Source organism: Rhizopus microsporus (genome assembly GCF_002708625.1).
Source record: "Rhizopus microsporus ATCC 52813 unplaced genomic scaffold scaffold_1, whole genome shotgun sequence".
In the NCBI taxonomy this organism is placed as follows: domain Eukaryota; kingdom Fungi; phylum Mucoromycota; class Mucoromycetes; order Mucorales; family Rhizopodaceae; genus Rhizopus; species Rhizopus microsporus.
Window position 1 is genome coordinate 1,946,927 of NW_019671916.1, and position 26,936 is coordinate 1,973,862.

The window sequence follows — 26,936 nt, forward strand, 5'->3', positions numbered from 1 at the left end:
CCTGTTTGTGAAAGAAACTCTATCGATAAGAATAACTATGTAATAAGGCAAGCATCAATCATTTAGAAGAACTCATATGGCCTCTTGATTTGACCCACATTTATCACTGTTCATCAAAAGCTCCAAAATAAAATGAAATTATGAACCTATTACGTTCTTCCTTTCTTTCTCTTTTTACTCAACTTTGACAACAATATTGACATGTTTAAAAGCATTATTCAAAAGAAGAAAGAGCAAGTCATTAATAAAAGAAAATCGACAGGAAACATAGATGATACGTTTGAAGGTAAATCTCATATAACGCATATGGCATTTGTAAAATATTCACTGATACATTGGTATATAATATAGATATGATTTGTAAAGACTGTCAGGAGATAGGACATGCCAACAAAAGTTACTATAAATGCAAATTTTATAAAGAAGCTTCTGTAGACGATGGTAACTCACCATTATAAACTAATATTCAAAATTTATTATATCTCTTATTAAAGTTGGAACATCCACTGGAAAAAGAAGAAAACAAAGTTCAGGCGTGAAGCAAGAAAAACAAAAAGCAAAAAGACAAAAAACAGCAGCATGTTCTTCATCGATTGTTTGTAGTAGTTGTAAACAAACTGGCCATAAGTCAGCACGCTCTCCAGATTGCCCTAATCATATGTTGTCAAAAAACGAGGTTTTTAGCCGAAGTTTGGGACAACAATTTAAAACATTCACAAGAAAGTTACCGTTTGATCAATGTGTTCACAGTTCTTACCAGAGTGCCTTGAAGTCTAGGATCATCTCTGCATGTGAAGACACGCGGCAAGTGGTATTCAGAGCTCAGCTTTTTATCAACCAGTACATTTTGAACTTAAAAGTCCATTCGAATCATATCTTTAAACAAAATTTTTGGTATTCAATATGTCAATTAGTTACGGATAAGCGAGTGACGAACAGTGCTGCACTTCCAGAAGGCTTACTTGAAAACTGGAATTTGTTTAGACAAAGTCATGGAAGCATCATATATACCAAAAAGCCTGCGAGTGGAACTAGCCAATGTCTTTCAGAATCATGTGTACAACTAGCGACCACATACACAAACTGCATAGCCGAAAACTTTGAAGCAAGATTGCTTAAATACCTTTCGTATCTTATTCAAAACACTTTTGTGGTAAGCTCCATTTTTTTGTGAAATGTTCTACTGGAATATGTAAATAATTCATGATATAGTCAATGGCGTACCAAGATGTAAAGAAAATAGCTTATGATTATTGTTATCAATCTGTATGCAAAGGAGAACCTAAATGGCCGCAAGGCGCTATTTTCACTCAAGAAACAAAAGCAGCAGTTGATGAGGCTTGCCTGCCATCGCAGCAGCTTATAACCACACGAGTAACACTAAAGGAATTGTCTGCGTCTCCAAGTACTTTTTTGCCTTGTATCTTGTATATACTATCGAAATATGAAGAAGAACATAAAGAGCACCATGCTTATGATGTTAGAAGACTACCTCTGCCTAGGCTTTTTTCTGTATTACCAAACCCATCGCTGCACTGGCGATTCATCAATATCAGCGCAAATTCTTTATCTGCCTTTGTTAAAGAGCCTTTACCACGGGGATACAACGATCAACTAAGAATGTTTTGCAGAGTTTTCAATTTCAAAAAACTAAGAATCAATAGGTAAAATCTTGTCTGCAGACTGCTTACTTGTACAATACTCAGTAACCTTTTTTGTTTGTTTGAATAGCATTGACGATTTGCTTCCTAATCAGAACAACAAGATCATGTTTGCAAATACTGTCAAGTCTGACGGATTTTCAGTTGATTTTGTATTCAACAAAAGAACAACAAAAGATACCTCTTTAATAGCAAACATTGATTTAAAGCTTGAAGATTTTGGCTTGGAAGAAGTAAAGCAAGCCTACCAGCCCATGTTTCTAGATCCTGGGAGAAAAAGCGTGTTCACTGCTGCAATTGGTTTAGATACAACCAACCATCAAATAAGACGCTGCTCAACAGCAGAGTAATATCACAGGACCGGATCAATAAAGTACATTAAAAAGCTAGAAAGGCTTAAGGCTCAAAAGGGCATAAGAACAATTGAGACCAATATACCCTCTCCTAAAACATCACAATGCGCTGCTTACCTCCTCTATATTGAATACATTCTTACCCATGTTGGTGTCTTATTCACATCTTATGATTACAAAACAGCAAAAGATCGTTTTTACTTGTATCAAGGCAGACAAAGAGCGGCAGAAGAAATGGTAAACATGCTTGTACATGGAGGCGCCAAGTATAATAAGAAAAAAAGAAAGAAGAGAAATAGGAAGGAAAAAAGAAGCAAGAAGAGGCAAAAACAGACGGCAAATCCAAAAGAAAAAGAGAATCAAATTACCAAAAACAGGTATGTGATCAATTTTAGCTTTGACAATCAAACCTTATTAAATTGTTGTTTTAAAGAAGCCAAAAGTGGAAGCCCGCAAAGTTCCAAACGGAAAGGGAGAAAGTGCCCCTTGTAGTCTTTGGTGCGGGAATGTTTGGCAAAGACTCGATAAAGCTGAAGAGAAACAGGTGTGGTGCCACTGGTGTTTTTTGGCGAGCGTTAAAAAGAAGAGAAGCAGCTGGAGATCTGATCGCCGTTACAATTGATGAATACAAGACTTCCAAAGTCTGCAATGCGTGTAATAGTGATTCCCTCACAGGTATGCCCGGCTTGAAAGGCTGTAGTATTCAGGTCTGCAGTATCTGCAAGACACTATGGCAACGAGATATCAACGCTTGCAAGAATATGTTGTCCATTTCCCTTTCGATTTGGGATGGAAGAGGTCGACCTTTCCAGTATAGCAGAAATTAATTGTTTTTTAATCACCGTAATGAACACGGTTTCCCTTTGGGATAAAGATTATTACTAGTAGCTAGTAAGAGAGCAATAAAAACTATAAAAAGGGGAGAAAAGAAAATTCCTTTTCCTTCTTTCCTTCTTTCCTTCTTTCTTTTCCTTGCTCTTTTTTGATGATAGATACAAAGGTAAGTTCATTTTATATGGCTTATTCAGCGCAAGATATGATTGATTCTGCTATGGCTTTCTATTGTGTGGCTAGTCGTCTGGTATGGTGGATCTGTTGCAGACCATTCTTCTGGTCTACACAAGCCACAAATGGTGCTTTAGTATTATTGCTGATTTGCTATGAAGGAAAGCTCGTTATGTAAGGCACCCATGGCTCGGTATCTTTTATATGTGGGCTGCATTGGGCTTACAGCGTAAGCAAGTAACTCTATAGTAAAATGTGACAATAATGCCTAGGGTGTCATAACCAACTTGTTATGGTGAAAGCTCCCAGTGCAAGCTCAAAGGTGTGGCATACTGCATATGTGGACTTACCTGTTCTTGCAGCGTAAGCAAGTAAACCAATAGCAAATTAAGCATGATCCCCATTACTGTTTAACTCCAGCCAGGAGCCAGTCTGTCTTATAGGTTCAAATATACAGTTGCTGACTCTTTTTTTGATAGGCTATTTTTTGGTTATGACTACTTTAAAAATAATAAACGCGTCTTTTTATTTCTCATTTATTGTACTTTTCTGCTTTAATCTTGATTTATCTGAAAGTAAATAATGCCATTTTTAGCATTTTACTTTCAAGTATGTAAACACAGTATTTTACTAGTCTCATTTGCAGTGTTTACCAGACTTTACTTTAGGTTAAATGCTGAGAAATATAAATGCGCGCATCAGCTGCGGTAAAAAAAGATAATTATCATAGAGATAGCTAGAACAGTAACATTTTGAAAGCAGCAAAAGAGCGGCTGAAGGTCTATTTGACTGGATAATAAAATGATAATTGCCAGTCTTATTGATACTATTTTCTCTGTCATTATTACCAAATTTATTAAGGAATAAATGTGCTTTTAGTACCTATCAATAATATAGATGCTTATATTATAATCAATAGCCAAACAATACAAGTGAATATGGTAAAGAACTTGAGAATCTTCTAAAGTCAGTTATTTACACGTTGTATTTGACATTTGATAGCAGATAGCTATCTAAGGGTTCATTATGACAAGAGTTATAGAAAATCAAAAGAAGAGGAAGGGATGTTCTCACAGTGATTGCTTTATATCTCTCTTTATCTGCTGTTTGTCAATTTCTCCAACAAAAACAAAGACGTTGCTGTAATCTTTTTTTTATTGTTGTATTTCTGATATTTACAAGATACATTATTAAAGGGTTATTTTCCAGATTAGAATCCCTTCATCATCAACCATTCCTTGATCTCATTGACATGATGTCCCTTGATTATGACATTTTGAGTGGTTGGATTGACTTCAGCTACTGCTTCAGGGAAATCCTTTTTCAGATCGTTCACTAAGGCGTTAGAATCTCCCTTGATTCTACGCACAATTGTTGAGAGATTCGTTCTGCCATTCTTATATTCAGAATAAACAGGAAGACCCTTGCTGGACGTACGAGAGACAAAGTACGAAGGTGTGGAATAAAGTCTCTTTTGATAAAGGAATGCACGCAACATGAAGAGCTTGTAAATGTATATTGTTAATAAAAGGGGGAAATAGTATAATCGCTTCATGCAATAATTTACCTAGATTATATATATATTTAGTTTGTCAAAAAAAAAGAAGGGGGTGCTTCTTTACAAGGCAAAAAAAAAATATTCATCTACAGTCCGAACGAGCTGAGTGGAAAAGCCACGCTTATGAAGCATAACGCATTCAGGGGCTTTAGTAGAACTATTCCAAGGTCGTATTCTGTGGTCAGTCTGTTATAGTTTAGTAGCTCAAATATACTTTTATTTATTGATTCTTATTTTGCAATGTTACAAAAGCTGCATCAACTCCTTCCATTATGCTAAAACTTTAAGAGAGGGATACGTGTTCTTGTAAGAAAAAGAAGCAATTGAATAATTCTTTAAAGACAATAAAGACAAAGCATCTTCTTGAGTGTTACATCAAGAAGACTTAATAGATATCCTTTGAATTAATGATGTAGCTTATGCTATTGCCAGATTTAGCGGAGTAACATAGTGTGGAGGAAAAAGCCTGCTGTGACTCGGCAGTGACTTTTTTTTATAACCAAATTTTTTCCAGCAGCAGGAGATAAACCTTTCCTTTTGACATTTGATCGATTCAACATGCCTACGACTAGAAAAACAGCTGCTACAAAGAAAACAGAACAGAAACCTGTTAAGTCGGAAGCAAAGAAACCTGCTGCTACTGTAAATAAAAAACAGGCAACCAAGGCACCTGCACAAAAGCCTGTAGCCAAAAAGCAAGCAAAGAAAATGAATGCTAAACAATTAGAAAGTTCTGACGAAGAATCTGAGGAAGAACAAGAAATTGAACAAAAGCCCAAGCAAGAAGAAGCTGAACAAGAAAATAATACAGAAGATGATTCAGAGGAAGAAGAAGAAGAATCAGAGGAAGAGGAGATGACTGAAGAGCAGGAGGAAGCCTTGAGAAAGAAGATTTTGGGTGACCTGGCTAGTAGTGACGAAGGAGAGGATTCTTCTGATGATGAAGATTTGATTGGTAAAAATGAAGACGTGGTTGCATTGGATCAAAAGCAAATGGAAGATAGCATGAAAGAAACAAAAAAGGCATTTGAAGAGAAGAAGGACAAAACAAAGAAGGTAAAAAAAAGGCTTGGAAAGTTTTTTTGAAATGCTTTACTCATAGCATGTCTTTAGAAGGTGGATACATCAAAACGAGGTGTTGTCTTTTTAGGCCGTATTCCTCATGGCTTCTATGAACATCAAATGCAAAAATACTTCCAGCAATTCGGTAAAGTGACTAGACTTCGTCTTTCACGTAATAGAAAGACAGGTGCTTCAAGACATTATGGTTTCATCGAATTTCAAGAACCAGAAGTGGCTGAGATTGTAGCAGAGACCATGAACAACTATCTCTTGTTTGGACATCTTTTACAATGTAAAGTGATTCCACCTGAAAACATCCACGAAAAGTTATTTAAGGGTGCCAACAAAAGATTCAAGATTAGTAACTTTCGCGGTAAAAACCGTAATCGACAGAATAAAAAGAGAAGCGGTGAAGAACTTCAGGCACAGCATAATAAGCTTAGAAAGAATGAACAACGTTTACGTAAAACCTTAAAGACAGCAGGAATAGACTATGATTTCCCTGGTTACGTAAGTTGAAATCATTGACATGTCTAATCTGTAGTTAACATCTCTTTTAGACCACTGAAGTTTAAAAGAAAGATTCATTTGATTGACATACAGTTAATAAATAAAGCATCTATGACTATATCATTTATAGATACACACTCGGTTACTTATTATTCAGAAAGGAAGAAGTAGGGGTCTAGACAATTATTAAGATTGCATAATTATTTGTTACTCCTTTTCTTTAGCTGAGATTCAAACCAGAGCCTGGGGAAAGGAGGGGGCAAAGGGGGTGCTCATCAGTAAAAATACCGCAAACTGGTGAATGCAAATCAGAGCATGCGATTTTACATTTCACAAATATTAAGTAAATGCTACGCAAAACGTCAAATATTATAAGGATACGGTCGTTATTCCAATTATCCGTTATTTATATAGCAGCAGATCACACTTTATTATTCATTAGAATCTCCTTAAACAGCCACGTCAATAACAATCAAAATATACAGAAAGATAAAATAGTTTATTAAATACAATCGCACACACACATACACATTTGCAAAATTAAACATTGAATTCCGCCAACTTGGATTCATCGTCATTTTCATGACGAAGATATTGCTTTAGCATCTTTTGAGCAATCATTCGTCCTCGAAATTTATCAAGTGTGACCTTTAGTTGCCTATTCTCTTTATGTAAAATGTTGACCTGGTGTAAAAGTAGTTCGTTTTCTTTGGTCAACCTGTGCACTGTCACTCTCATCTCATTGTATTGTCTATTCTTTTTGGCTCTGTATTTGGCTGATGCTGTCTTGTTTCGTAGTCTTCTTTCATGAAGAGTAACATCTGGCATCGAATCGAATAATAGAGGAGGTAAAGACTTGTTGGTCGTTTCCGAAAAATAGTCTGATCCGCTACCAGATTGTGATAAGGAACTTGGTGATAGACTAGACGCGTCGTCAAGGCATGTTAAAGGTGTATCATTAGAAGTTAAAGTGGAGATAGCCATAGGCTTCCAGTTGTCTGCAGACATAAAGTTTATATTTATAAAAAAAACCAGAAAGAGAGAGAGAAAGAGAGATGTAAATAAAAAAGAAAGCACTAAAACACGATATATATTCAAACCGACTTCAGAGTGACATCCCACGCCATATTCCTTTTTTATACACTATGTCTTAAAAAATCGCTCTGGGCGCTGATATATAGATCAATTGCCAATGGTACCGAAAGGATAAAAGATATAACATTGATTTCCTCTCTTAACCCGGCGTGCTCGAACATTATAGAACTCGGTTATGTTTTTCTTCTTCCCTTATTTTTAGCTCCTTTCACCACACCATATCGATGCTTACTTTAAAGTGTTTTCTCTTTATTCTTCTTTTCTCCCCCTCTCCTCCTTTTTCTACAATGTAAAATAACTCATTTGATGGGTGAGCCTTTCGTATATATATATTTAAGAGTAACACATTATAAAGAAACATCGGCAAGTAAAAAGAGACGCCATTTCTGTAACATCCTGTAATGACCGATAAAAATAAGGAGACCCATAGTTTATAATAATATTACAATGTTAATCCTTTGTAAACAAGCAATAGACAGATTCCTTTATATTTCATACACAAGCATATGTAGGAAAGGAAAATAATATGACTGAGTATGTACGATAGCCTTGATGCTGAGCAAAAATGTTTGATTTAGCCAAGCAATAAAACAAAAAGCTGTTTACTATAAAGCTGCATAGTACTGACCAGCCTTTATCGCTCGTCAGATATTGTGTTATCCCTTTTGAACCCCCATTCTTAAAGATAATTTATGACCCCCTCCCTTTTACTTATCTACTTTTTTATATATATAATAAGAGGACCACCTTATCCATTGTAGCTCTAACAATTCAATATGTATCACAAGCATTTGCATATCTGCACCTGTCATGCTTTTTTTGTGCTATGATATGCCACTAATATTTGGTCTGAAGACTATTAGCTCATTGATGATCATATTCCTTACATCAGTTTCATTTCGCTTAGTTGAGAAGAAAAAACTATCAAACGATACTCATGGGCGCTATTGGTACACACTTTTTTTTTCTAAAAGATATCACTTTCAAATATATAATAAGCTAAAGACCAGGTGTTTTTATGACTGTGCTTTAACTAGGAGTAAATATAACACAATGCAAAGGTGGTAAGGTAATATATATGCTCAAAGAGCATGAGACTAAATTTACTAGCATGCAGCGTATGCTAAAAGGAATGTTTATGTCCGATTCAAGCATACAAGTATTTCTGTCAAACAAGAGCATAAATATAAAATTTTATACATCACGTACGAACGCATATCAATACGTGTATGCAGAATCGTTATACTCTATTTTCTTTGTAGCAATCATGTATAAATTATTCTTAAAACATTATTCGTACTACTTGGATAAGACAAAAAAGACTAGGCCATCTTCTTCTATTTCCTTCTTTTCTTTATTTCATTTACACAACATATGCATTGCTTCTATCCAAGCTAAAAAGAAGAAGACATGCATGAAACCCTTTTCATGATAACCATGTGGCCCTCTTTTCTTCTTTCTTATATGTAAAATAAGGACATACAATGTAAAAAGGCATAGACTATCCCTGATCAATAAGTGGTAAAATTCTTCTAGTTGATATCAGCTGTCGTACAATGCGGTTGATACAACCTTTTTGGAAAAGCGCAAACAACATGGCAACAGGAATGACGTCTTGATTTAAGAAAAAGCCAATAGTTCAATATATGTTGCAACTAAAATGGAATAATTATATGACTTAATTCTAATGGGGGAAAATGCCTTGATTCATTAAAAAAAGAAAGAGAATTAAAAAATAAAAGGCAACTAACCGGAAATAGCCTAAAACGGCCCAGTTTCCATTTTAAAGCTTGACAGATGAATAGTGGCAAAAAAGTATTAGACCACTTGCTTGTATCACATCTTATTTAATGACTCTATTGTTAAATGGAGTCATTAATACAACCTTCACAGATTATTGGTTGCGAGTACTATGTGAATATTAAAAGAAATCGAAATAGACAGAGGTGAAGAAGACGTGGAAACCAGAATGGCTTATTTTACGAAAGACTTCTTTTCCAGGGTGGAATGGAATAATGAATTCGTTTCTCTTTTTGTCATACACACACGTTTGCCGATCTAGCACCAAAACTTTGTCATGTAATTGAACTCTAAATGACATGCATTGAAAGATAGAATGGACAAGTTATTGGCTAGCACGCTTTAAACACATGAGCGCTGAGATCTTTTATTATTTTGTACGCCTTTGATTGTTTTCACTCTAAAGCACTTGCTTATATAATCTTACTATAAATGATTTGCCATCTTCAATTTTTTCTTTTCTTTCCCTTTCTTCATTCCTTCCCCCCTTCTCTCTTCTCCTGTTTTCTGTACAATTTATGGAAAGAGTTTTGCAGCTGGAACAGCTGCCAGTTGATATTCTCATTCAGATCTTTAATTATCTTGATCAACCTTCACGCTTGCAAGTCTGCTTAGTTTCAAAATTCATGCTGAAAACCTGTATCTGTATCATGTGGTATGTGCCAAAGTGTACAACAGCATTCGCATTAAATGTATTAATGGCAACAATAAATAATGGCAGTAATAACCTTTATCCTTATTCTTCATATATGTCAGGCCTCAACTTATCCTTTGATCAAGCAGACCATATTGACGTTTGCTGTAACACCACCTTGTCATTAAGAACACTATGGATAGAGAATGTGGAATCGATATCACCTACTTTTCTGAATCAGATCGTGCGGGATGTTGCCGAACTTGGTCTCTCCAAATGCTCCAAAGAGACTATTAGAAGTGTTTCTGTTACTTTGGCCCAGTATAAACAACGATCGAAGCTTGAACAGATCGACATCTATGATTGCTACATGTCCGATCAGATGGTTCGTCAAATGGTGATATCAACGCCTATGCTAAAACGCTTCAACTACTATCGATCAGGATTCTTGTCCGATAGCTCGATTTTTGCTATTGTTGAACACTGTCAGCTGATCGAGTCCCTTATAATGACGTTACCAAGGCACATTGTACAAGCTAATACCGTGACCTTTGCCGCTCTGGAAGTACTTGCTCAATTGCCAGGATTAAAGATATTTGTGTGTAGAGGGCAGGTTAGGATCGCGACAAAACAAAACGAGGAATGGATGTATAAGCATTGCTCCTCATTAATACACTGCGATCTTTCATTTGATACATGATACAAGTATCCAATATTAGAATTACACATGTATGATAATAGACAAACAGAGATAGAGATAACCAAAGATGAAGTATAGAACAAAAATAAATCACTTCTTTATTCTTTCTATTCTTTATTCAATGTGCATGTAACAAATGAAGCTAATACTATGAATACTAAAGACGCCAAGAGACAAAAAAAAAAGAGAGAGGGGTGCAAACGCGCATTGACCCAAGATGTAGCATGAAAAGTGTAATGTTTATGAGATCTTATTGGCGGCTACCCCATATGTTGTGATCATCAAAAATCTCATCTACAAATTTTCTCTCACACTGTCAAGTATATAAATACACGGCCCCTTCCTTTCTTCTTCTCTTTTTTCCTTCTGCTTCCCTTCTCTTCTTTTATCTCTCTTTCTTATTTTCTTATCTTCTCCTCTACATTTCCTTTATTCTATTTTGGGATAAATATCTTAATTCTCTTCTCAGATTGGGTCAACGCTTCGTACTCATCATATACCTTCATTTGTATTCTCAGGCATGAGCCGAGACTTTGTTGAAGCAAACAATAAGATGTATGCTTTCATTCATTCGACTATCATGTCAACAACCTTGAGTTTCTTTTTTTCTAGCGGTAAAAGAATCTTTTTGGAAAAAGTTGGCTCATTTAGTTAGTACAATGCTGTATGAAACCAAAGTTTTTCTCCGCAAAACGAGAGTTTTTGTTCCTCTTGGTTACTAAAGTACCAAACAAGAATAAAACGGACAAAGTGTATGAAAAAATGAAAAGAAGACAAGAGCCGTAAAGTGTAGTGTCTTAAGACTCTATGTTTTGTTTTGTTTTTTTTTTTTTCTTTCTTGTTTTGAGAATGCAAGTCTCAAGAGTAACATGAGTTGATAAGATTTAACCAATTATCACAATTCCTATTGTAACTCGTTGTGTTAGTAACACTGAACCTTATTTCTGCAATTTTTTTTCTCTTACGCCCTCTTTTCAAATAAAAAACTTTACTGTATAAACAAGGAAAGTCATCCTAAATGGAAAAGATCTTATCACCATGACAATGGTTATTACTTTCTTTATCAAAGCTTGGATCAACACTAGGTTTAGACTGTGTAACATATAGATGATATGCTATATCCATGTTTGGTTGATAATCATTTCGATTACGATTGGCTAATTGTCTTATGAATAGATAAATTTAATTCCAGCCCCAATCATTTTCAAACTAGTTCACTTGGCGTTCCCCACTCTCTTCTGCTTTAAAGATTGTGTGAGTCACTTTATCGATGGAAGAAAAAGGAAATAGTTGCACAAACAACCATATGGTTTAGGGTAATAAGGAAGAGGAGACAGAATTAGCTGAGCGAATATGAGTAAATGTGTGTGTACTCTACGTTTGCTTGGGATAAAAGTTTATGGATTCACATGACGGGAAAAGTTTCTCAGTTTTTATATATAAATAACATATATACTATAGACTGTACAAGTATCTGTCATGGCAGCCGTAGTCATAGTGACAGAAGTCATGATATATAAATATTTTTTATATAAATATACACAACATAGTCGTATTATAAAAAAAATTGTGCCTCGAATCGTATTTATTTGGGCTTTTTGTTACCCTTGTTTTTTTTTTTTCATTTTCAGGTGTGTATCAGCGGTATTTAAATCTGTGGTATTACTCACTCTTGCACAAAACTCAACCCAAACAAAAAAATATAAGTAGTGAACCTTATTTTTATAGCCTTTCTTTCTCTTTTTTCTGTCTCTTTCTTCTTTACAATTCATTGATAAATTCACTTGTTAGGTTTATTTACCTTTCACTAGTTTAACGCTTTTATCTTTTTTAAACTCTCTACTACTCTTCCTCTCTCTCTCTCTCTGTCTCCGCGTTTGATGCAAATGGCTGAATCTGACGACTACTTGCTCATGTCCTCTTCGGATATGTTTGGAAAGGATCATCTTCTCTCAAACTTTTTGCAAGATCCTTCTCTTTCGCCGGTTGTCGAAACCAGTTTCCCTTCGCCTGCCTCATCCACGGATTCTCTGGATAGTCCTGATGGAAGTGATCGTACCTTTTCTATTGATCCTGCTGTACTTCAGAACTTGCCCCTTTCTGTTTTACAATCACTTGCTGCCATGTACCAACAACCTAATTCAACCGAAAATTTTGATCAATTTGTCAAGTTTGAAGAAGATAAATCAACACATGAGCCATCTACTGTTTCTCCTACGGCTTCTACTAGCACACCAGTTCCTGCTACGCAAACTCCTACCGCAAGCACTTCCTCTTCTTCCACTCCCAAGTCTAAAGGAAAATCATACCGTCCTCCACGTCAATTGGAGTGTTTCAACTGCCATGTTACTAAGACTCCTCTTTGGCGTAGGACTCCAGACAGAGCACATTCTCTCTGTAATGCCTGTGGCCTCTATTACAAACAGTATGGTACGCACCGTCCCCTTCATGTGCGTCAGAAACAGCAAAGTCCTACAAACAAAGAACAACCTGCTCCTTCTAATGATGTCTCTTATGCCGTTGAAGCTGCTGCTCACTTACTCCGTCCTCTTCTTAATCAAAACACAGCTCAAGAGAAATGCCTCAAGTGTGACCAAGTGAAGACTTCTCTTCAGAAAGGATCCAATGATGAATTGGTATGTGAGACATGTATTCAAAACGAATTGACTACTGTTGGTGAAAAACGTCGCTGCTCAGAAGAAATAGAAGGTCAAAGACCCAACAAGATGCCTATGTCGGAAACACCGGCCTTATTTCCTGCAACTACACATGCTGTACCACAATCACCACCACAAAGTATCATGCAGTCTAAAGAATGGGCCGAAATTGATGATACTCGCTTCAAGACATTGCTCAGTCGTATGAATACACAGCAGATGCATGGGTTCTTGGGTATGCTCGAACGTCGATGTGCTATCTTACGTTCTATTCTTCTTCCTCAACAGGAATAATCCTTTTTTTGCATCTCTATCTTTTTTTTGTAAATTTTGATTCCTTGTTTATTTGGCTTTCTTTTCAACAAAAGAAGCTTTGTATATGTTCAACACATACATAGAGTATTATAAACTAATCTCTATGCTATTTATTTATATATTTCTACACTTTCAAAAAATATCTGTTAATTTATTTCTTTAATATCATTTTATACCGTTCAACACTTCAATAAAAACATTTGTCATTTTTTCTATCTGATTCATTAGTAATATCTTCCGATAAATTTCTCACGATAAGAGGACCATTTTATTTTTCGTGTTCAGGAACCATTTGACTTATTGATACGACCTCCCATGACTCATTACTTGATTAGCAAACACAGCTTTACGTCAAGTATAGTTTGATTTATTTTTACGTATGATTTCATAAAATAATAATCTCACTGAGCTACTCGACTCTTTGATATCAAGGACTGTACTTTTTTTCAAAATTGATTTACAGACAGGATACCCCAACCACATGCTACTACCTATTAGGAAACAATCTGTTTATCCCAAAACTTGAAGCAAAGCTAATTCCCCCCCCCATTGTTCATGCTTTTGTAGAGCGTACACAAAATTTAGTACGACATTTCAATCTAGAACAAAGTGTAATTTAGATGTACCATGTCTCTCAACTCTTCACGGGGTTGCACTCTATTAGAATATACAAAGGCTTTATCAATACACTATGCGAAATCATACGGCAGAAAAATGGATGGCCTATGCTTAGTTACAAATAATGATCCAATAATCTGTCAAATAAAAATATCGATATTTTTTCTCTAGTCAATAATCTATCCCCAGACAATGGTTGTAACCAATTATACACGTATGATCAAATATAGCAAATGAAGCAAAGCTCGCTCGAAAACTTACCATGGAGAAATATATTTCAAATGTCGATACTCTAAAGAACTTAGTATGGAGCGTATATTTAATAACCTTGCTCTACAGTAAATCCAAGCAAAAAAGAGAAAAGCATCATTTACTGCCAAGTGCTTTCAAGTACACTTTATTCACAAATTATTCGCACAATGATAAAAAAATGACGATTTCAGACAACAAACGAAACAGCAAATAACAATAAAAGAGAGCCCATTAGAAGTAAAAGAATGAATAAAGAAATGATTAGTAAATCAGTTATTAATTTGATATTAAATACTTACATTATAAAAAAGAGGATTTATAAGAGAAAAAGAAGCAGGAAAAGTGAGAAAACTTATAAAGAAACTATTAATATCTTATCCGAAGTGTATCCTAGGTTGGGCCGGCGATAACCTGTTCGGAGAAAGAAGGGAAAAGAGCAAGAGAGAGCAAGAGAAGGTGGCCAAATGAGCGGAAGAGGTTGAGGGAGTGGATGGGACCAAAGTTTGGTAAGAACTAAACTACCTCTAGCTAGTACCGGTACTGTTTTCGATTTTAGGATCTATAATACTACGCGTCAGTTTCTTACAAGAGTAAAGAATATAACATACCTTAGGGCTAGCTGGGGGATAGCTGGTCTTACTTTTTGGTCCAAAGAAGAAAAGAAGCCAAGATCAGATTATTTATATGAAGTCTCTAGTAACTTTTCCAGTTACGTGTTATTCATTAGCGTTGACCACATTTATCTTTTCTTCTCTCAAAAAGACAGAACTCATTGCCTTCTTAATAGCAAAGAAGACATAGAAAATCAACTAAAGTATAATTGTTATTGGTTTTAAATTGTGTGCGAATAGTATCTGAATATGGTGTATATAAAAGCTTAGTCGTAATCAGTATCAATTGGTATAAGTATCTAGTACAACTAAAAGTCCTTTCTCTTTTTGACTTTATATTATCTTGTTTTATACTTTAGAAACTTTCCTTGTTCGTAGTTCAATAATGAGAGTGAAATGATAGCTACAGAAGTTCAAGCAATTCGAGAAACTAGGCTAGAACAAGTGACAACTCCGGTAAAAACAGCCGATGAGATTGTGAAGAGTTGGCTCAGAGGCTTTAAACGGCTCTTAACTTCAAAGAAAAATATATACTTCTAGTTAGTAAATATACACTCAATAACTCACATCCTCTGTTATGAATACGAAGGTTTCCAGTTCAACAGCAGACAGGAGTACCAGACTAGTTAGATATGATAGGAGAAAGACACTATGTAATATTAAAATAAAGCTCAGTTGACGCTTTCCAGAAGTAAACATCTCTCTTTCTTTTTTTGTTCCCTGAAGAGTAAACCGTATATACGCTTTCCCTGCATTTGTTTACAATAAAGGTTATCTTATAATTTGACGGAAGCATTGATTGCAGGGTAGATAAAGGCGTAGCTAATAAACGTAACCTTGAAGATAATAGACTGTTCCTGAATAGATATATCTCTTGTTTGCAAACATGAAACAACACATACACAGTGTGTCATATTTATAAAGATCAAAGATGCCAAATCTTTATTTTGTCTATTTAGTGAAACAGTCAATCAGGGAGGGAGGAAGGGACTTTAGTGTTTAATCATTTTCTAAATAACAAAACTTTTTTTTTTTACTCCCTATACGTTTTCCGTAGCCTTCTAGCATCAAATATGCATAGAATAATTACGTATTCTTTTTGTGACGACGATCATTCATCTCAATAAACTTTAACGTGTACTAAATACTAAACCTTGAAGCATGTTTATATATTAAACATAACTGCGCGCCCAAAAGAGATGTTGACAAAGATGCGATGAAGGAGCCAGATCAAGTGTTGCTTGAAAGGTGAATCATAAGCAATCGCAGATCAATTTGAAGCTTAGACCGCGCAATACTAGGAGTCTTGCAGTAAATGAAATTTACCATACTATACTATAAAAAGTCATATAAAATTCTTTGGTAACTTTCAATTCGAACTATATTATCTCATCTGTTTCACTAGAAGAAAATAACTGAAGGAACACACATATGATGTAAACTGAAACTAAGATCTCATCTTGTGGCAGTCATAAAGTTTTCCATTTGTACAAACAGGAGTTATTTCCTTAGATTCTTTACCCTGTTTGAAAAAAAAAGATCGTCTTCTCAAGCCGTTCGCCCTGTTTCCCTATGCGCAGTTGTGGCTTTTTCCTCTTACTCTCATGTCGTTTACTCGATCGTAAATATATGATCATACTGTCAGCCTCTGCATAACTTGCATGCTTATAATAAACTAAAAAAGCCATTGCGCCTTAAAATCTCTCTTTGATTTTTTTTTTTTGGAATCAAAATAGATCCTGCAGGAGCCGTACTAAGATAATAGGTAGTCTATCTTGTACGTGATGGCGCTAGGATTATGGCTTAACATGCTCTACTTTTGCCATCCGTAACCGATACACGAGACCCTTGAATGAAGCTTCTAAAATGAGCATCTTGTTCCATCCCCTAAGTACAGCTACTGTTTTAAGTATATTCCATATGCCGCGCCTTTGTTGTTATAAGAGTGACACAGATCTTCTCCAGTGTCGGAGGACTTGGTGTAAACAGGTATGCTGTTTAACTTAAATGGGTGTGGCCTTCAAACTCAGCAGATGGACGCACAGAGTATTTACTCCTGAGTGTAACAAGCAACAGTACAAAAATGACAATCTCTTCTTGGTATAGCGAGAAATTAATAACGTATAGAAAAGAAAATAGACTTAAGCAACCCCCTCTCTCTTGTGCGATAATATGGCTTTTATATCTCCTATATGGTTCGATCGCTGTCTAATATACAAATAATAAATAAAACTTGATGGTTTCTTTATCTTCTAACATCCCTTGTTGCCTCCCGCTCAGATTATCAAGGGGGGCTTTGTTATGATGAAGAGTATTATTTGTTGATCTTTAGTGATGTGGCATAAAATTGGGTCGAGAACTCGATCAATTGCCTTTAGGAAAAATTTTATTGAGATGAGTAATGGTTATACCTTATTCTCCTTTTCGACGAAACCTTTATTTTTCAAGATTATAATTTGACGTAGCAACAGTGCCTCCTATTTCAAGTAAACTTAGAAGCTAAAAGGGGAAGAAGAAGATTGCTATCTCTTAAAATAGGAGAAAGTATCTAGATTTCCTAATTCCGCATGTAGGTGTCTAAGAAAAGAGTAGCCTGAATTAAACACTCTGAGGACCCAAATGACCCTTTGCAGCTTTTGAATGGAAGCTTAATCTAATGGCTTATAAATTTATGTACTTCAGACAAACATTAGCCTACAGGTAAGCAAATAAACGGAGAGGCCATAGATACTTAAAAAAGATCTAATTGGTGCATCAAGTATCCTAGGTGACCTTGTTGATCAATTTCAGGACACATCCAGTCGGACAGTTGGTGTCTTGATGTTGCACAGCATTTATGCAATGATTTTCCTCCTACCTCACTGATGTGAAACTACATGTATGCAAGCTTTATAATACTAATTAATGTAGAGAAACTACGACGATCAGGAAAGAGCCAAAAAGGAAGACAGTCTAAAGAATAAGGAAATACTAAAGAGTTATAGTTTGCGCGTATACTCAATCATACAATTATTTTTTATTTGAAAATAGGAGAACATCATGTTAACTTGCTGCATGACGAACTCAAGAAGGTTTGTGATAGTAGAGCTATGCATCTACCATGTGTTTTTCTTTGTTGTAACCTCCCTATTCTTTCAATCTTTCAATCAGTCATTAGCCAATAATAACTCTTGTATATTTAACTTTATCTTGCTTCTGTTTTTTGTATAAAAGAAGCACAAAATATTCGTTCTTTCTCTTTCTCTCAACAACTTCTTTCTTTTTAAAAAAGTAATCTCTTCTTCACTTTCTTTATAAAAACATAAAAAATATATCAATGAAGGTCCTCTCTCTTGGTTTCATCGCAGTTGCCTTTACTGCTCTCTTGGTCGATGCCGCTACTATCCCTCAACGCCGAGGCCTTATCGATGTAAAAGATGTCAATGTTAAAGCTTCCTGCATTCTCAACAATGCTGCCAAGAACGCTCAAGTCAAGGACATTGGAAATGACGCAAAGGCTCATGTCTTGAGACGCCGTGATGCTGTTAAAGCGTCTGATGTTCATGTTGATGGACACAACGATGTTAATGATGCTGCCGAAAACGTCCAAGTTGGAGAAACTGCCAACCACGTCGATGTCAATGTTTCTAAGCGTGGTCTTATTTCAATCAAGGGGGTTTCAGTTGGCGTGAAAAAAGTTGGAAATAACATTGCCAAGAATGCTCAAGTCAAGAATATTGCTAACAGACCTAAAGTCAATGTTGCTAAGCGTGGTGGAGGTTCTGTTGCTGACGTGTCTGGTGTTAATGTTGGTGTAAAGGATGTTGCTAATGATGCTGCCAAGAATCTCGAAATTAAAGACATTCTTAACGATCTCCATGTCCATGTCTTAGATCGTCGTGGAGACGGTTCTGTGGCAGATGTTCATAATGTTCCTGTTAAAGTCAATGGTGTTCTCAAAAATACTGCTGAAAACTTGAATGTTGAAAATATCCTAAATGATGCCGATGTCGATGTAGCCAGTGGTGGCGGCGACTGCGATAAATGTTCTGGAAAAGGTGATCATGATGGTGACCATGACGGCGACCATGATGGCGACCATGACGGTGACCATGATGGCGACCATGACGGTGACCATGACGGTGACCATGACGGTGATGATGGCGATGGTGATGAAGACTGCGAAGATGGTGACGATGATGGTGACGATGACGGTGACGATGATGGTGACAACGATGGTGACGATGATGGCGATGACGATGGACACGATGGTGACAACGACGGCGACGACGATTGCGAATAGAGGGTTTTTAGATAACCATTGTGTCTTTACGAGTACTTCAATTATTTTATAAATTTTTAAATTGGCTTCATTTTACTTTATATTTTTGATTTTTTCTTTTAAATTAAAAGCCTTTTATAATAAAAAGACTGTAATCATTAATACTTTTCAATTTTCAGGAGAGGATGATCTACTACTGATGTTGACGATCAGGATAATCGTTTAAGCGCTGGTATTCAATTTACAATGCTCGAATTTAATTTTTTGTTCCGCTCTCTTTTCATCTGAAGAAAAAAAAAAAAGGCGTAGAAGCACTTGATATATTTAACATTATATAATTAAACATTTGAGAGAAATCAGAAAATAAACAAGTCTGTAATGAAGCAGGAACAAACAAAAACAACCTCTGCACCAAGAAAGAAGAAAGCCGCAAGAGCCTGCATTCACTGCCAAAAGGTACAATTTTAAAGATTTTGAAAATGACTAATGATCCCTTTCTTAAATATAGGCACACCTTACTTGTGATGATTGTAAGAATAAGAAGTAAAAAGAATCTAAAACACTCATACTAAATAATTAATAGCACGGCCTTGTCAAAGATGTATAAAAAGGAATCTTTCCACCACTTGTACTGATGGTGCTAGGAAGAAAGCAAAATACTTGCAGGATATTGATGGTAGATAAATAAAAGAAAAAAGGGGATATTCTACATGTTACTAACTCCTTTTATTCAAATAGAACCTGTGAATACACCTACAACAGCTTATAGTCCTCAGACATCGGTATCAACACCAATGAGTTCATTCACACAAGGGGAAACAAGCGATTTTCAAGCACAAAATTTTATGAGTGCTGGTAAAACAGATAAAAAGAGCTTGTATTTGTATTGCATTATTCACTTATATCTCAAACAGATGCCCAATCCATATTAAATGCAGCATCAAACAACGCTTTACTTCCCATAGAGAACTACAACTATGGATTCGGATCAAATGCAACCAATCTTGAGTACTCCATACTTTCCAACATGCTTGGATCACCTTTAGTTGATGCTGCAAGTACTTCAACACCTAATGTTCAACAAAACACTTTAAATAACATATGGGCTCCTTCACCTATAGTAGATAATGTAAACATATTGAGAGGGGATCCTTCATTTCTATCAAATCACAATACCACACAGCTCATGTCCAATGCGTCTGCCACCAATGCATTTATCAACCGAAACAATAGTGTCAGCAATAGCCCTAGTAACAATAATAGCAACAATGGTAATACAACACCCAAAGGATCCTCTGTCGCTTCCGTTGCTTCTTCCAGCATGGATACATCACAGATATCTGCCTCAGGTATATCTACTTTATCTGCATACGGTGACGGTGCAGTAGTTGCTAAAGTTGCGAGTCCGATTACAGCAACCACGGGTCCCGCTGTCAAAAGGAGAAATCAAATTATTACACCGGAAATGGCATACGCTAGTGCAACCAAACCATTTAGTTATGCGGAAGGATACCATTATCTTATCAATTATGTAAAGACAAGGTACAGAATTGTGTCTTTTTTTTTTATATGAAATAGATCAGTAGAACTTACAAATATCAAAGAATGGGTAGAGAGGATTTGATGAGAATTAGTAGAGCGCTGGCGCTTTTTCGGCCTTCTGTTTTGGCATCTATGATGAATTTGACGGAGGATGATTTAATATTTACAGAAAAATGTCTGCAGCGTACCTTATTGGTAAATGATGGCTTTTTTAGAGAAAATGTATAATACAATGGGCCTAATTCTTTATCTGTGTAGGAATATGAAAAATTAATTAGTTATTCAGGTACACCAACCGTTGTGTGGCGTAGAACAGGGGAGATCGCCCTTGTCGGAAAAGAATTTTCTCTGCTCACCCAATGGTCTCGAGATATGCTACTTAATAAGAAGACATATATTTATGAGGTATGTGTGTACAATAGAGCTTATAGTAAATGAAATACTGACATTATCATAGCTCATGAGCAATCCTTCAGCCGTAGAATATTGGGAAAAATACGCTCTACATGCATTTGATAATACAGATTCAGCAGTCTATAGTACATGTATTTTGATGAGCCCTACAAAACGAGTAGTGCCATGTACTTTTTGCTTTACAATTAAACGAGATATATTTGACTTACCAAGCGTCATTGTAGGCAATGTAAGTATCAAGAAAATGGTTCAATTGACTCAAACTAAACTTTTTACTGTATAGTTCTTGCCAATTTTGAGTTAAAAAACCGTGCACTTTTTTTATTTATTTACTCTCTTATAGAAAATACAACATTACATATTACAACCCCTTCATTAAAATTTTACTTCAATAGTCTTTATTCAACCTTTTCTGTTGCTAAGTTCATCAGAAAATAAATATTTATTTGTTTATATTTTACGACTCTTCACTCTTTGGCCAATGCGACATCAATTCACTTCTGGTGCGATTTCCGTACAGACTATGCGAGTAATAAGGGAATGTGTGTTGGTGATCATAGGTGTCTTTTCTCAATTGATCAATAACAGGAAATGCTACTGACATTCTATTATGGTCTGTGCTAGGCTGCTGCGGTTGCTGTTGTTGTTTCAGGCTTGCTAAACTGCTAAATAACTTTGACAGTCTTTTTGTACCACTGCCATTCGTACTATTTGTTGGCGTAATGAGTGGGCTATTGTTACTAGATTGAGCAACCGATCTCCTTTTGGCCAATTTGAGTGAATTAGATGAAGCAGTAGGAGTCGGCATAGGCGATGTCTTGGGTGTATGAGCAGGACTATTCCCAGCACTTGCTGGATATCTCTTTTGGTCAGCCTGTATCTGCTTTTGGGATCGACGCACTTCTTTATCTAGCATGAACTGCAACTTTTGCTCATTGGTGCGTTCCATCTTTTGTTTCTTTTGCTGTACTCGCTCCGACACTGGAGTCCGCGGCATATCCTCTTGAGGGATTCCTTTGCTAATCGAATCTCTTTTCCAGCTTGCATCGTCGGATTTATCAAGTAAGGTAATAAGCGAGATAAATAAGAGGAGCTCTAGCTCCTTGGATTGACTTAGTTCACAACGAAGCATATTATATCCAAGTAAAGAAATGATACCAAAGTATTCATCCTTTAGCACACGAGGAAGGTACTGAGCAACACATATGTCCCCTACCATGAGATCAAAGTTAATTTGTGATCATACTAATTGATTTTTTTCTTTACCTGTCTTTCTTACTGCTCTACATTCAAGATTATTACTCATACGACTTTCTCGAACCCTAAAGGCAAATATGAATAAAGAGAAAAAAGCATGCGTACATGTCTACACACCATCTATATTTCTCTCCTTCCCAAATAAATGTCCATTCAAAACCGACCCTTGACGTCTCGCGCAACTCTACTTGAACATCCGGTTTTGTTTCGAAATGCAAAATGATAAGCTTGGATTTTGTCAAGGCGTTCTTGGCTTGAACTTCAGCCATCACATCAAATGTGATTGGACTAACGAGGCTCACGGCATAAATGGAGAGTCTGTGTCTGATCTTGATGTACCGTAACTTGTTTGTCTTTTTCTCTTTAATATCAACTATGGCGCGGTTTCGAGGATGACTTGACAGTACAAAATGTGTTACTATATCATCGATCGTTAGAACCATTTTTAAAATAGAAAGAAAAAAGAGAGAGAAAGAAATGTTTTCTGCTCTTTGCTTTTTATAGACAAGTGTAACCCAGCACATCATCACACGGACCGCAGTTACAGAGAAATAAAGGATGTACTGTTTATTATTGTTACTGCTACTACTACTATTACTACTATTCTATCAGTTTCTGAAATAACGAGGTTCATCGAATACATGGTATCTGTGTCCACGTACTCCCTGTCCATAAAACATGGAAGGATATCTTAGTTCTGGTTTAACTTCTTGCTCAGGAATACGATCATAAGACGCCTTCCAGTAATCCTTTGGATTATCGACCACTTGGAATTTACCAGATTGAATTTCTGTATCTGTAATGCCCCCATGACTGATACGAGCATAACCAACACGACGCAAGCCTCTGTAACCTACATACTCACACCAACGATCCCAATCGGTAGGGTCAATGTCATTGATCTGACCACCATCAAAGAGCAAGTGATAAATTTCTTGTTGTGGCTTGGTGACTACATAGCCAAGGAACACAAATGGATTTGGACTAGTGCGCATAATCTCTGCCAATTTGGTCGTCTGTTGAATTCTATCATTGTAGTTTTCGTCCTGTCCGTTGTGACTGACAATAAAGTCCACAGGCTGACCATAAACATCCAAAGTGGCATGAATGGCGCATGCTAGTTCTCCTACAGGTGAAGGTAAAAGATGGTGTTCTGATTTGATGATAGGGAACTTGGAAAGCATTAAGCAACCCCAAGTATGTTTCATGCTTGCAGGTCCCTACAATTGGAGTGTTAGATTATGCAACATATATATATATATATATATATATACGATGGCTTACAAAATCAAGGTAGTAACCTAATTCCTCTGCAATAGATTGTGCCCAATCACGGTTACCCATGATAATTCTCATCGTATCAGATTCAAGGAAACCTAAGATAATGAATGACTATCAAACACACCTATTTCTTTCCTTCATTCTTACCAACAACATCCAACTGAAGGTCACGAATGGCGTCACGCATGCGGCGTTCACTAGCCCACATATCATTGTCTAAAGCAAAATGAATAGTCCAAATACCAGCAGTGAATGACTTTTCGGAGGTTGTATAAGGCGCAGGTGATATGGTATTCATCAGACGATGCGTTGACACCAAAGTAGAAAGTCCAATAAAAAAGGCAACTAATATACGAGTCGTGAATCGAGCGTGCTTCAGTATATGGAACTGGGCCAGTCTCTTTTGAATATCTTGTCTTGCTTGCTTGTTTGCGTTGAAGACACCCAAACCAATCAAGAGCATAACTGAGCAAAGGATGACATCAGTTCTTTCACGAGCATAGACGCCACCAGGCACAAATTCATAAGCAACAACCCAGACATGTGCCAAGCACAATATATTGTATGACATGAATGCAGAGAATAAGGTAATAAAAGGTGATTGCGTAGACAGACCACGGGTCATGGCAGGCGTGATGGATGTCAAATAAGTGCCCAAGACAAGACCACCATAAAATGCTGTCCATGAAGAATAAATGTAAAAGATTGCGCAAGAGGCTGCACCAACGGTGTACCATCCAAAACTGGTCGTCAGTCGTCGATAAGGTGAAATAGCAAGACCTATGCCAAGAGCAGCAATAGTGGCAATACCCCATGGTACTGGGTCAGGACCATAGTTTGGATATCCATCTACTGTCCAACGCATGATCGTAGAAGAATCGGTATACATCGAATGAAGTGCAAACAGTAAGCTACCAAAGCCTAATCCAGCGAAGAGAGAGCTACCAGGATATCTAACAGCAGATTCATTACTTGATTCTGAACGATGACCATTTGAAAAATCACGCAATAGGACATCAACGGATGCAACAACACCAAATACAAGGCCGACATCGTTCAGACCTCCATTTTGTCTATTCATGATTGGCCAAATGGGATTTTCTGTGTACCAGGCCATCTTGACAACGCAGTGCATGATCAGACCAAGTCCCCAGATGAGAACGGAGCGTTCAAGTTCTCCAGTTTGACCATTGGATTCAATCCATCCGGCAATCCAGGCCGTCAAACTCAAGCCAATGCCAATTGCAGACAAGGATAAGCGCCAGACAGGGTCAACTTTGAGATAGGAAGCAACACCTACCAAGGAAATCAAGTGAACAAGTCCACGATATTTGTATACAAGTCGTCTTAAAGGTCGAATGGCAAGGAATACTGGAAGTAAGGTGATAAGCAAGAATGCTTCATAGCCTGAAATACCCATATACCATAATGGGAAGTACCTAAGCATATGATCAGTTTAGACATACATACACACGTTCAAGAATAATTCGCGCATATGTTACCATATCAAGAGAGCCAACGAGGTAAGCATTGACCAGAATACAAATGCTGACAAATATCATGTGAGCATTCTTTTTTTTTTGGTGGACCATGTCTATCCTTACCTAAATATGTTTCTGTAGCAAATCCTCTAAGCATAGTCAATGTACGTAAAGTGGAAGCATCTATATTGCCTTCTGGGCTAATGTCATTTTTAGATTGTATTAGCATAAGAAAAGAGAGAAAAACAAGAAAAAAAGAAAGGTTACTTTACTTGGCTGTAAATGGAACAGAGCTTCATAAAAATAAAAATTAGTTTTCCGACCACTTTTTTGTGTACAGAGACGACTTACGAAGAAGACAAGGCAGCTGTTGCTAAATTTGGTGATTTGTCAGTGATTGTCAATTCAAAGTTCTGGAATTCAATGGCAGTAACTGCATCATAAGCGACATCATACAATATCAAGGACCACTCAAAGAAAGCATAGGTCGTGTAGGCTAAAGAATAGAGAAGATGAGGATTTCTTTTTTTTTTGTTCGAGTATAGTCTTACCTCCAGGTATTCTATGAACCTTGTGTTGAATAAAGAAATAAATCATTGGAGGTAATGTGATAAAAAACGCCGATGTAAGAGATCTTCTCCATTTGATAGCAGTTTGATTAGCCTTTGCGCTCGAGTAAAGAACACCGAGCTGCCATGGTAACGTACAAAGGAGATAAAGTATCATTGCAATGTCGTGAGTAAGATGATCGTCTGTAGAGGTGATATACACCCATCCACCACATGCAACAGTTCTAATGATGCCCACTGACAACAAAAATAAGCCAAACCCATTTGATACTGTCTTGGCAGATTGCGTTGTATAAAAGTACCAAAGGAATACAAGTGCAAACCGGGGCCCTGAGGTCAGTGCAATGAAAATTTGAAAGATGGCACGAGCAGGGTATCTATCTCCGGTAGTTGCGCTGACACTTGGAAACCATTCCTAATGAAGCAAGATTAAGCGTCATGAGCTTTCTCTTTCTTGATGTCTCTCATCTTACATCAGGGTATCCAAAGTATTCATTTTGTACAATCTTGTAATAATGTGTATAACAGCCAACGGCAAGCGCAATTAAGAAGGCACCTATTGTATATATCAGTTGGTGTGTAAAATAGCTGAGTCAATATATTACTGTATGCAAAAAGAGTATGCGAATAAGAGATATATTTGGCTCCAATCTATGTGTTATTGTGAGCATAGTTCGTTCTTGCCTATTTTTTTTTCCCTTTACTCTTTTGACAATGATTGGCTCCACTTCAGTCATCTCTAAAGCGCAAAGAAGAGATGTCGAAGCGCGCTTAAAGATTTTTAATTCGAAGGGGGTAATCTTAAAACCCCGCATTACTGTCAGGTACACACTCACATTTGCAATATGTCAATACACAAAGCTCCAATGGGAGGATCGCATAAGATAGTTATGATATGTATCATAGACGCATTTTGCACTCTGTAGTTTGTATGTGCTGTGTTTACTGTGTTTTGTATGCTTTTCATTGCTAAATGTCACGTGCTAATGTTAGAACAAAGAAATGGTACTGAAACCACGCCTGTTATGAGTGTGGCTGTATTGTATCTGAGTCTCTACAAGGCTGTAATTGTTGATCCTGTCACGCTCCTTATATCTTGCGTTACTACCATCACTGCTTCCATTGGACATAGACACAAGAACAAGCAATATTTGCATTGAACATCATTATAGCAGACGTAAACAAAAAAAAATATTACATACAAGTCGTCGTCCATATAGAAAAGATATCTATAATGGGCATATTAAATATGTAAACTTAAATCAATTGATACAAGAATAAAAAGGTCGCTATAGCATTC

At 36.5% G+C, this 26,936-nt stretch overlaps 11 protein-coding genes across 11 annotated transcripts; 7 read left to right on the top strand and 4 right to left on the bottom strand.

Moving 5' to 3' along the window:
* Window positions 1–179: 179 nt before the first annotated feature.
* On the top strand, window positions 180–1,153 carry RHIMIDRAFT_310330 (uncharacterized protein; the record flags this gene model as incomplete). Its single annotated transcript, XM_023614651.1, has 3 exons — window positions 180–286; window positions 352–441; window positions 495–1,153. Coding segments are annotated over exons 1-3 (834 nt in total), but the record flags the coding sequence as incomplete, so codon positions are not given.
* Window positions 1,154–1,165: 12 nt separating this feature from the next.
* On the top strand, window positions 1,166–2,046 carry RHIMIDRAFT_10973 (uncharacterized protein). The gene has a single exon (XM_023605223.1). It carries the CDS (start codon window positions 1,216–1,218, stop codon window positions 1,666–1,668), a length of 453 nt encoding a protein of 150 aa, XP_023471399.1. The 5' UTR covers window positions 1,166–1,215; the 3' UTR covers window positions 1,669–2,046.
* A 1,833-nt stretch (window positions 2,047–3,879) lies between these two features.
* Window positions 3,880–4,646, bottom strand: RHIMIDRAFT_221923 (uncharacterized protein). The gene is made up of 2 exons (XM_023607447.1): window positions 4,587–4,646; window positions 3,880–4,523 (listed from the first exon to the last, which is right to left on the bottom strand). Exon 2 carries the CDS (start codon window positions 4,515–4,517, stop codon window positions 4,230–4,232), a length of 288 nt encoding a protein of 95 aa, XP_023471400.1. The 5' UTR covers window positions 4,518–4,523; window positions 4,587–4,646; the 3' UTR covers window positions 3,880–4,229.
* Window positions 4,647–5,112: 466 nt separating this feature from the next.
* Window positions 5,113–6,314, top strand: RHIMIDRAFT_310331 (uncharacterized protein). Its single transcript, XM_023614652.1, has 3 exons — window positions 5,113–5,633; window positions 5,691–6,149; window positions 6,200–6,314. The coding sequence occupies exons 1-3, from the start codon at window positions 5,136–5,138 to the stop codon at window positions 6,212–6,214; spliced, it is 972 nt and encodes a 323-aa protein (XP_023471401.1). The 5' UTR covers window positions 5,113–5,135; the 3' UTR covers window positions 6,215–6,314.
* A 95-nt stretch (window positions 6,315–6,409) lies between these two features.
* Window positions 6,410–7,294, bottom strand: RHIMIDRAFT_254607 (uncharacterized protein). Its single transcript, XM_023611105.1, has one exon. It carries the CDS (start codon window positions 7,155–7,157, stop codon window positions 6,690–6,692), a length of 468 nt encoding a protein of 155 aa, XP_023471402.1. The 5' UTR covers window positions 7,158–7,294; the 3' UTR covers window positions 6,410–6,689.
* A 2,218-nt stretch (window positions 7,295–9,512) lies between these two features.
* On the top strand, window positions 9,513–10,750 carry RHIMIDRAFT_11003 (uncharacterized protein). The gene is made up of 2 exons (XM_023605228.1): window positions 9,513–9,699; window positions 9,766–10,750. The coding sequence occupies exons 1-2, from the start codon at window positions 9,563–9,565 to the stop codon at window positions 10,376–10,378; spliced, it is 750 nt and encodes a 249-aa protein (XP_023471403.1). The 5' UTR covers window positions 9,513–9,562; the 3' UTR covers window positions 10,379–10,750.
* Window positions 10,751–12,087: 1,337 nt separating this feature from the next.
* RHIMIDRAFT_254613 (uncharacterized protein) lies at window positions 12,088–13,761 on the top strand. The gene has a single exon (XM_023611106.1). It carries the CDS (start codon window positions 12,265–12,267, stop codon window positions 13,327–13,329), a length of 1,065 nt encoding a protein of 354 aa, XP_023471404.1. The 5' UTR covers window positions 12,088–12,264; the 3' UTR covers window positions 13,330–13,761.
* Window positions 13,762–18,083: 4,322 nt separating this feature from the next.
* On the top strand, window positions 18,084–19,244 carry RHIMIDRAFT_11028 (uncharacterized protein). The gene is made up of 2 exons (XM_023605230.1): window positions 18,084–18,874; window positions 19,006–19,244. The coding sequence occupies exons 1-2, from the start codon at window positions 18,148–18,150 to the stop codon at window positions 19,008–19,010; spliced, it is 732 nt and encodes a 243-aa protein (XP_023471405.1). The 5' UTR covers window positions 18,084–18,147; the 3' UTR covers window positions 19,011–19,244.
* A 14-nt stretch (window positions 19,245–19,258) lies between these two features.
* Window positions 19,259–21,429, top strand: RHIMIDRAFT_11073 (uncharacterized protein). The gene is made up of 9 exons (XM_023605238.1): window positions 19,259–19,548; window positions 19,601–19,622; window positions 19,676–19,768; window positions 19,831–19,947; window positions 20,007–20,634; window positions 20,697–20,829; window positions 20,893–21,039; window positions 21,092–21,277; window positions 21,332–21,429. Exons 1-9 carry the CDS (start codon window positions 19,471–19,473, stop codon window positions 21,350–21,352), a joined length of 1,425 nt encoding a protein of 474 aa, XP_023471406.1. The 5' UTR covers window positions 19,259–19,470; the 3' UTR covers window positions 21,353–21,429.
* Window positions 21,430–21,505: 76 nt separating this feature from the next.
* RHIMIDRAFT_233124 (uncharacterized protein) lies at window positions 21,506–22,748 on the bottom strand (the record flags this gene model as incomplete). The annotated part of the gene is made up of 3 exons (XM_023607890.1): window positions 21,506–22,260; window positions 22,315–22,370; window positions 22,423–22,748. The coding sequence occupies 3 exons, from the start codon at window positions 22,746–22,748 to the stop codon at window positions 21,506–21,508; spliced, it is 1,137 nt and encodes a 378-aa protein (XP_023471407.1).
* Window positions 22,749–22,787: 39 nt separating this feature from the next.
* RHIMIDRAFT_221926 (calcofluor white hypersensitive protein-like protein) lies at window positions 22,788–26,399 on the bottom strand. The gene is made up of 11 exons (XM_023607448.1): window positions 26,341–26,399; window positions 26,242–26,287; window positions 26,110–26,192; window positions 25,619–26,051; window positions 25,419–25,563; window positions 25,340–25,360; window positions 25,191–25,267; window positions 25,089–25,134; window positions 23,734–25,025; window positions 23,590–23,681; window positions 22,788–23,525 (listed from the first exon to the last, which is right to left on the bottom strand). The coding sequence occupies exons 1-11, from the start codon at window positions 26,371–26,373 to the stop codon at window positions 22,914–22,916; spliced, it is 2,880 nt and encodes a 959-aa protein (XP_023471408.1). The 5' UTR covers window positions 26,374–26,399; the 3' UTR covers window positions 22,788–22,913.
* Between the last annotated feature and the right edge of the window lie 537 nt (window positions 26,400–26,936).

Coding starts and splice junctions, on each gene's coding strand:
- RHIMIDRAFT_221923 (XM_023607447.1), bottom strand. CDS start 4,517: ATGTTGCGTGCATTCCTTTATCAAAAGAGACTTTATTCCACACCTTCG.
- RHIMIDRAFT_221926 (XM_023607448.1), bottom strand. CDS start 26,373: ATGACTGAAGTGGAGCCAATCATTGTCAAAAGA. Junction 26,193..26,241: donor GCATACTCTTTTTGCATACA/GTAATATATTGA, acceptor TATATACAATAG/GTGCCTTCTTAATTGCGCTT. Junction 25,135..25,190: donor TGCTACAGAAACATATTTAG/GTAAGGATAGAC, acceptor GATATTTGTCAG/CATTTGTATTCTGGTCAATG.
- RHIMIDRAFT_11073 (XM_023605238.1), top strand. CDS start 19,471: ATGAAGCAGGAACAAACAAAAACAACCTCTGCACCAAGAAAGAAGAAA. Junction 19,549..19,600: donor CCTGCATTCACTGCCAAAAG/GTACAATTTTAA, acceptor TCTTAAATATAG/GCACACCTTACTTGTGATGA. Junction 20,830..20,892: donor GTCTGCAGCGTACCTTATTG/GTAAATGATGGC, acceptor TTATCTGTGTAG/GAATATGAAAAATTAATTAG.
- RHIMIDRAFT_310331 (XM_023614652.1), top strand. CDS start 5,136: ATGCCTACGACTAGAAAAACAGCTGCTACAAAGAAAACAGAACAGAAA. Junction 5,634..5,690: donor AGAAGGACAAAACAAAGAAG/GTAAAAAAAAGG, acceptor GCATGTCTTTAG/AAGGTGGATACATCAAAACG.
- RHIMIDRAFT_254613 (XM_023611106.1), top strand. CDS start 12,265: ATGGCTGAATCTGACGACTACTTGCTCATGTCCTCTTCGGATATGTTT.
- RHIMIDRAFT_11028 (XM_023605230.1), top strand. CDS start 18,148: ATGAAGGTCCTCTCTCTTGGTTTCATCGCAGTTGCCTTTACTGCTCTC.
- RHIMIDRAFT_11003 (XM_023605228.1), top strand. CDS start 9,563: ATGGAAAGAGTTTTGCAGCTGGAACAGCTGCCAGTTGATATTCTCATT. Junction 9,700..9,765: donor ACCTGTATCTGTATCATGTG/GTATGTGCCAAA, acceptor AAATAATGGCAG/TAATAACCTTTATCCTTATT.
- RHIMIDRAFT_254607 (XM_023611105.1), bottom strand. CDS start 7,157: ATGTCTGCAGACAACTGGAAGCCTATGGCTATCTCCACTTTAACTTCT.
- RHIMIDRAFT_10973 (XM_023605223.1), top strand. CDS start 1,216: ATGGCGTACCAAGATGTAAAGAAAATAGCTTATGATTATTGTTATCAA.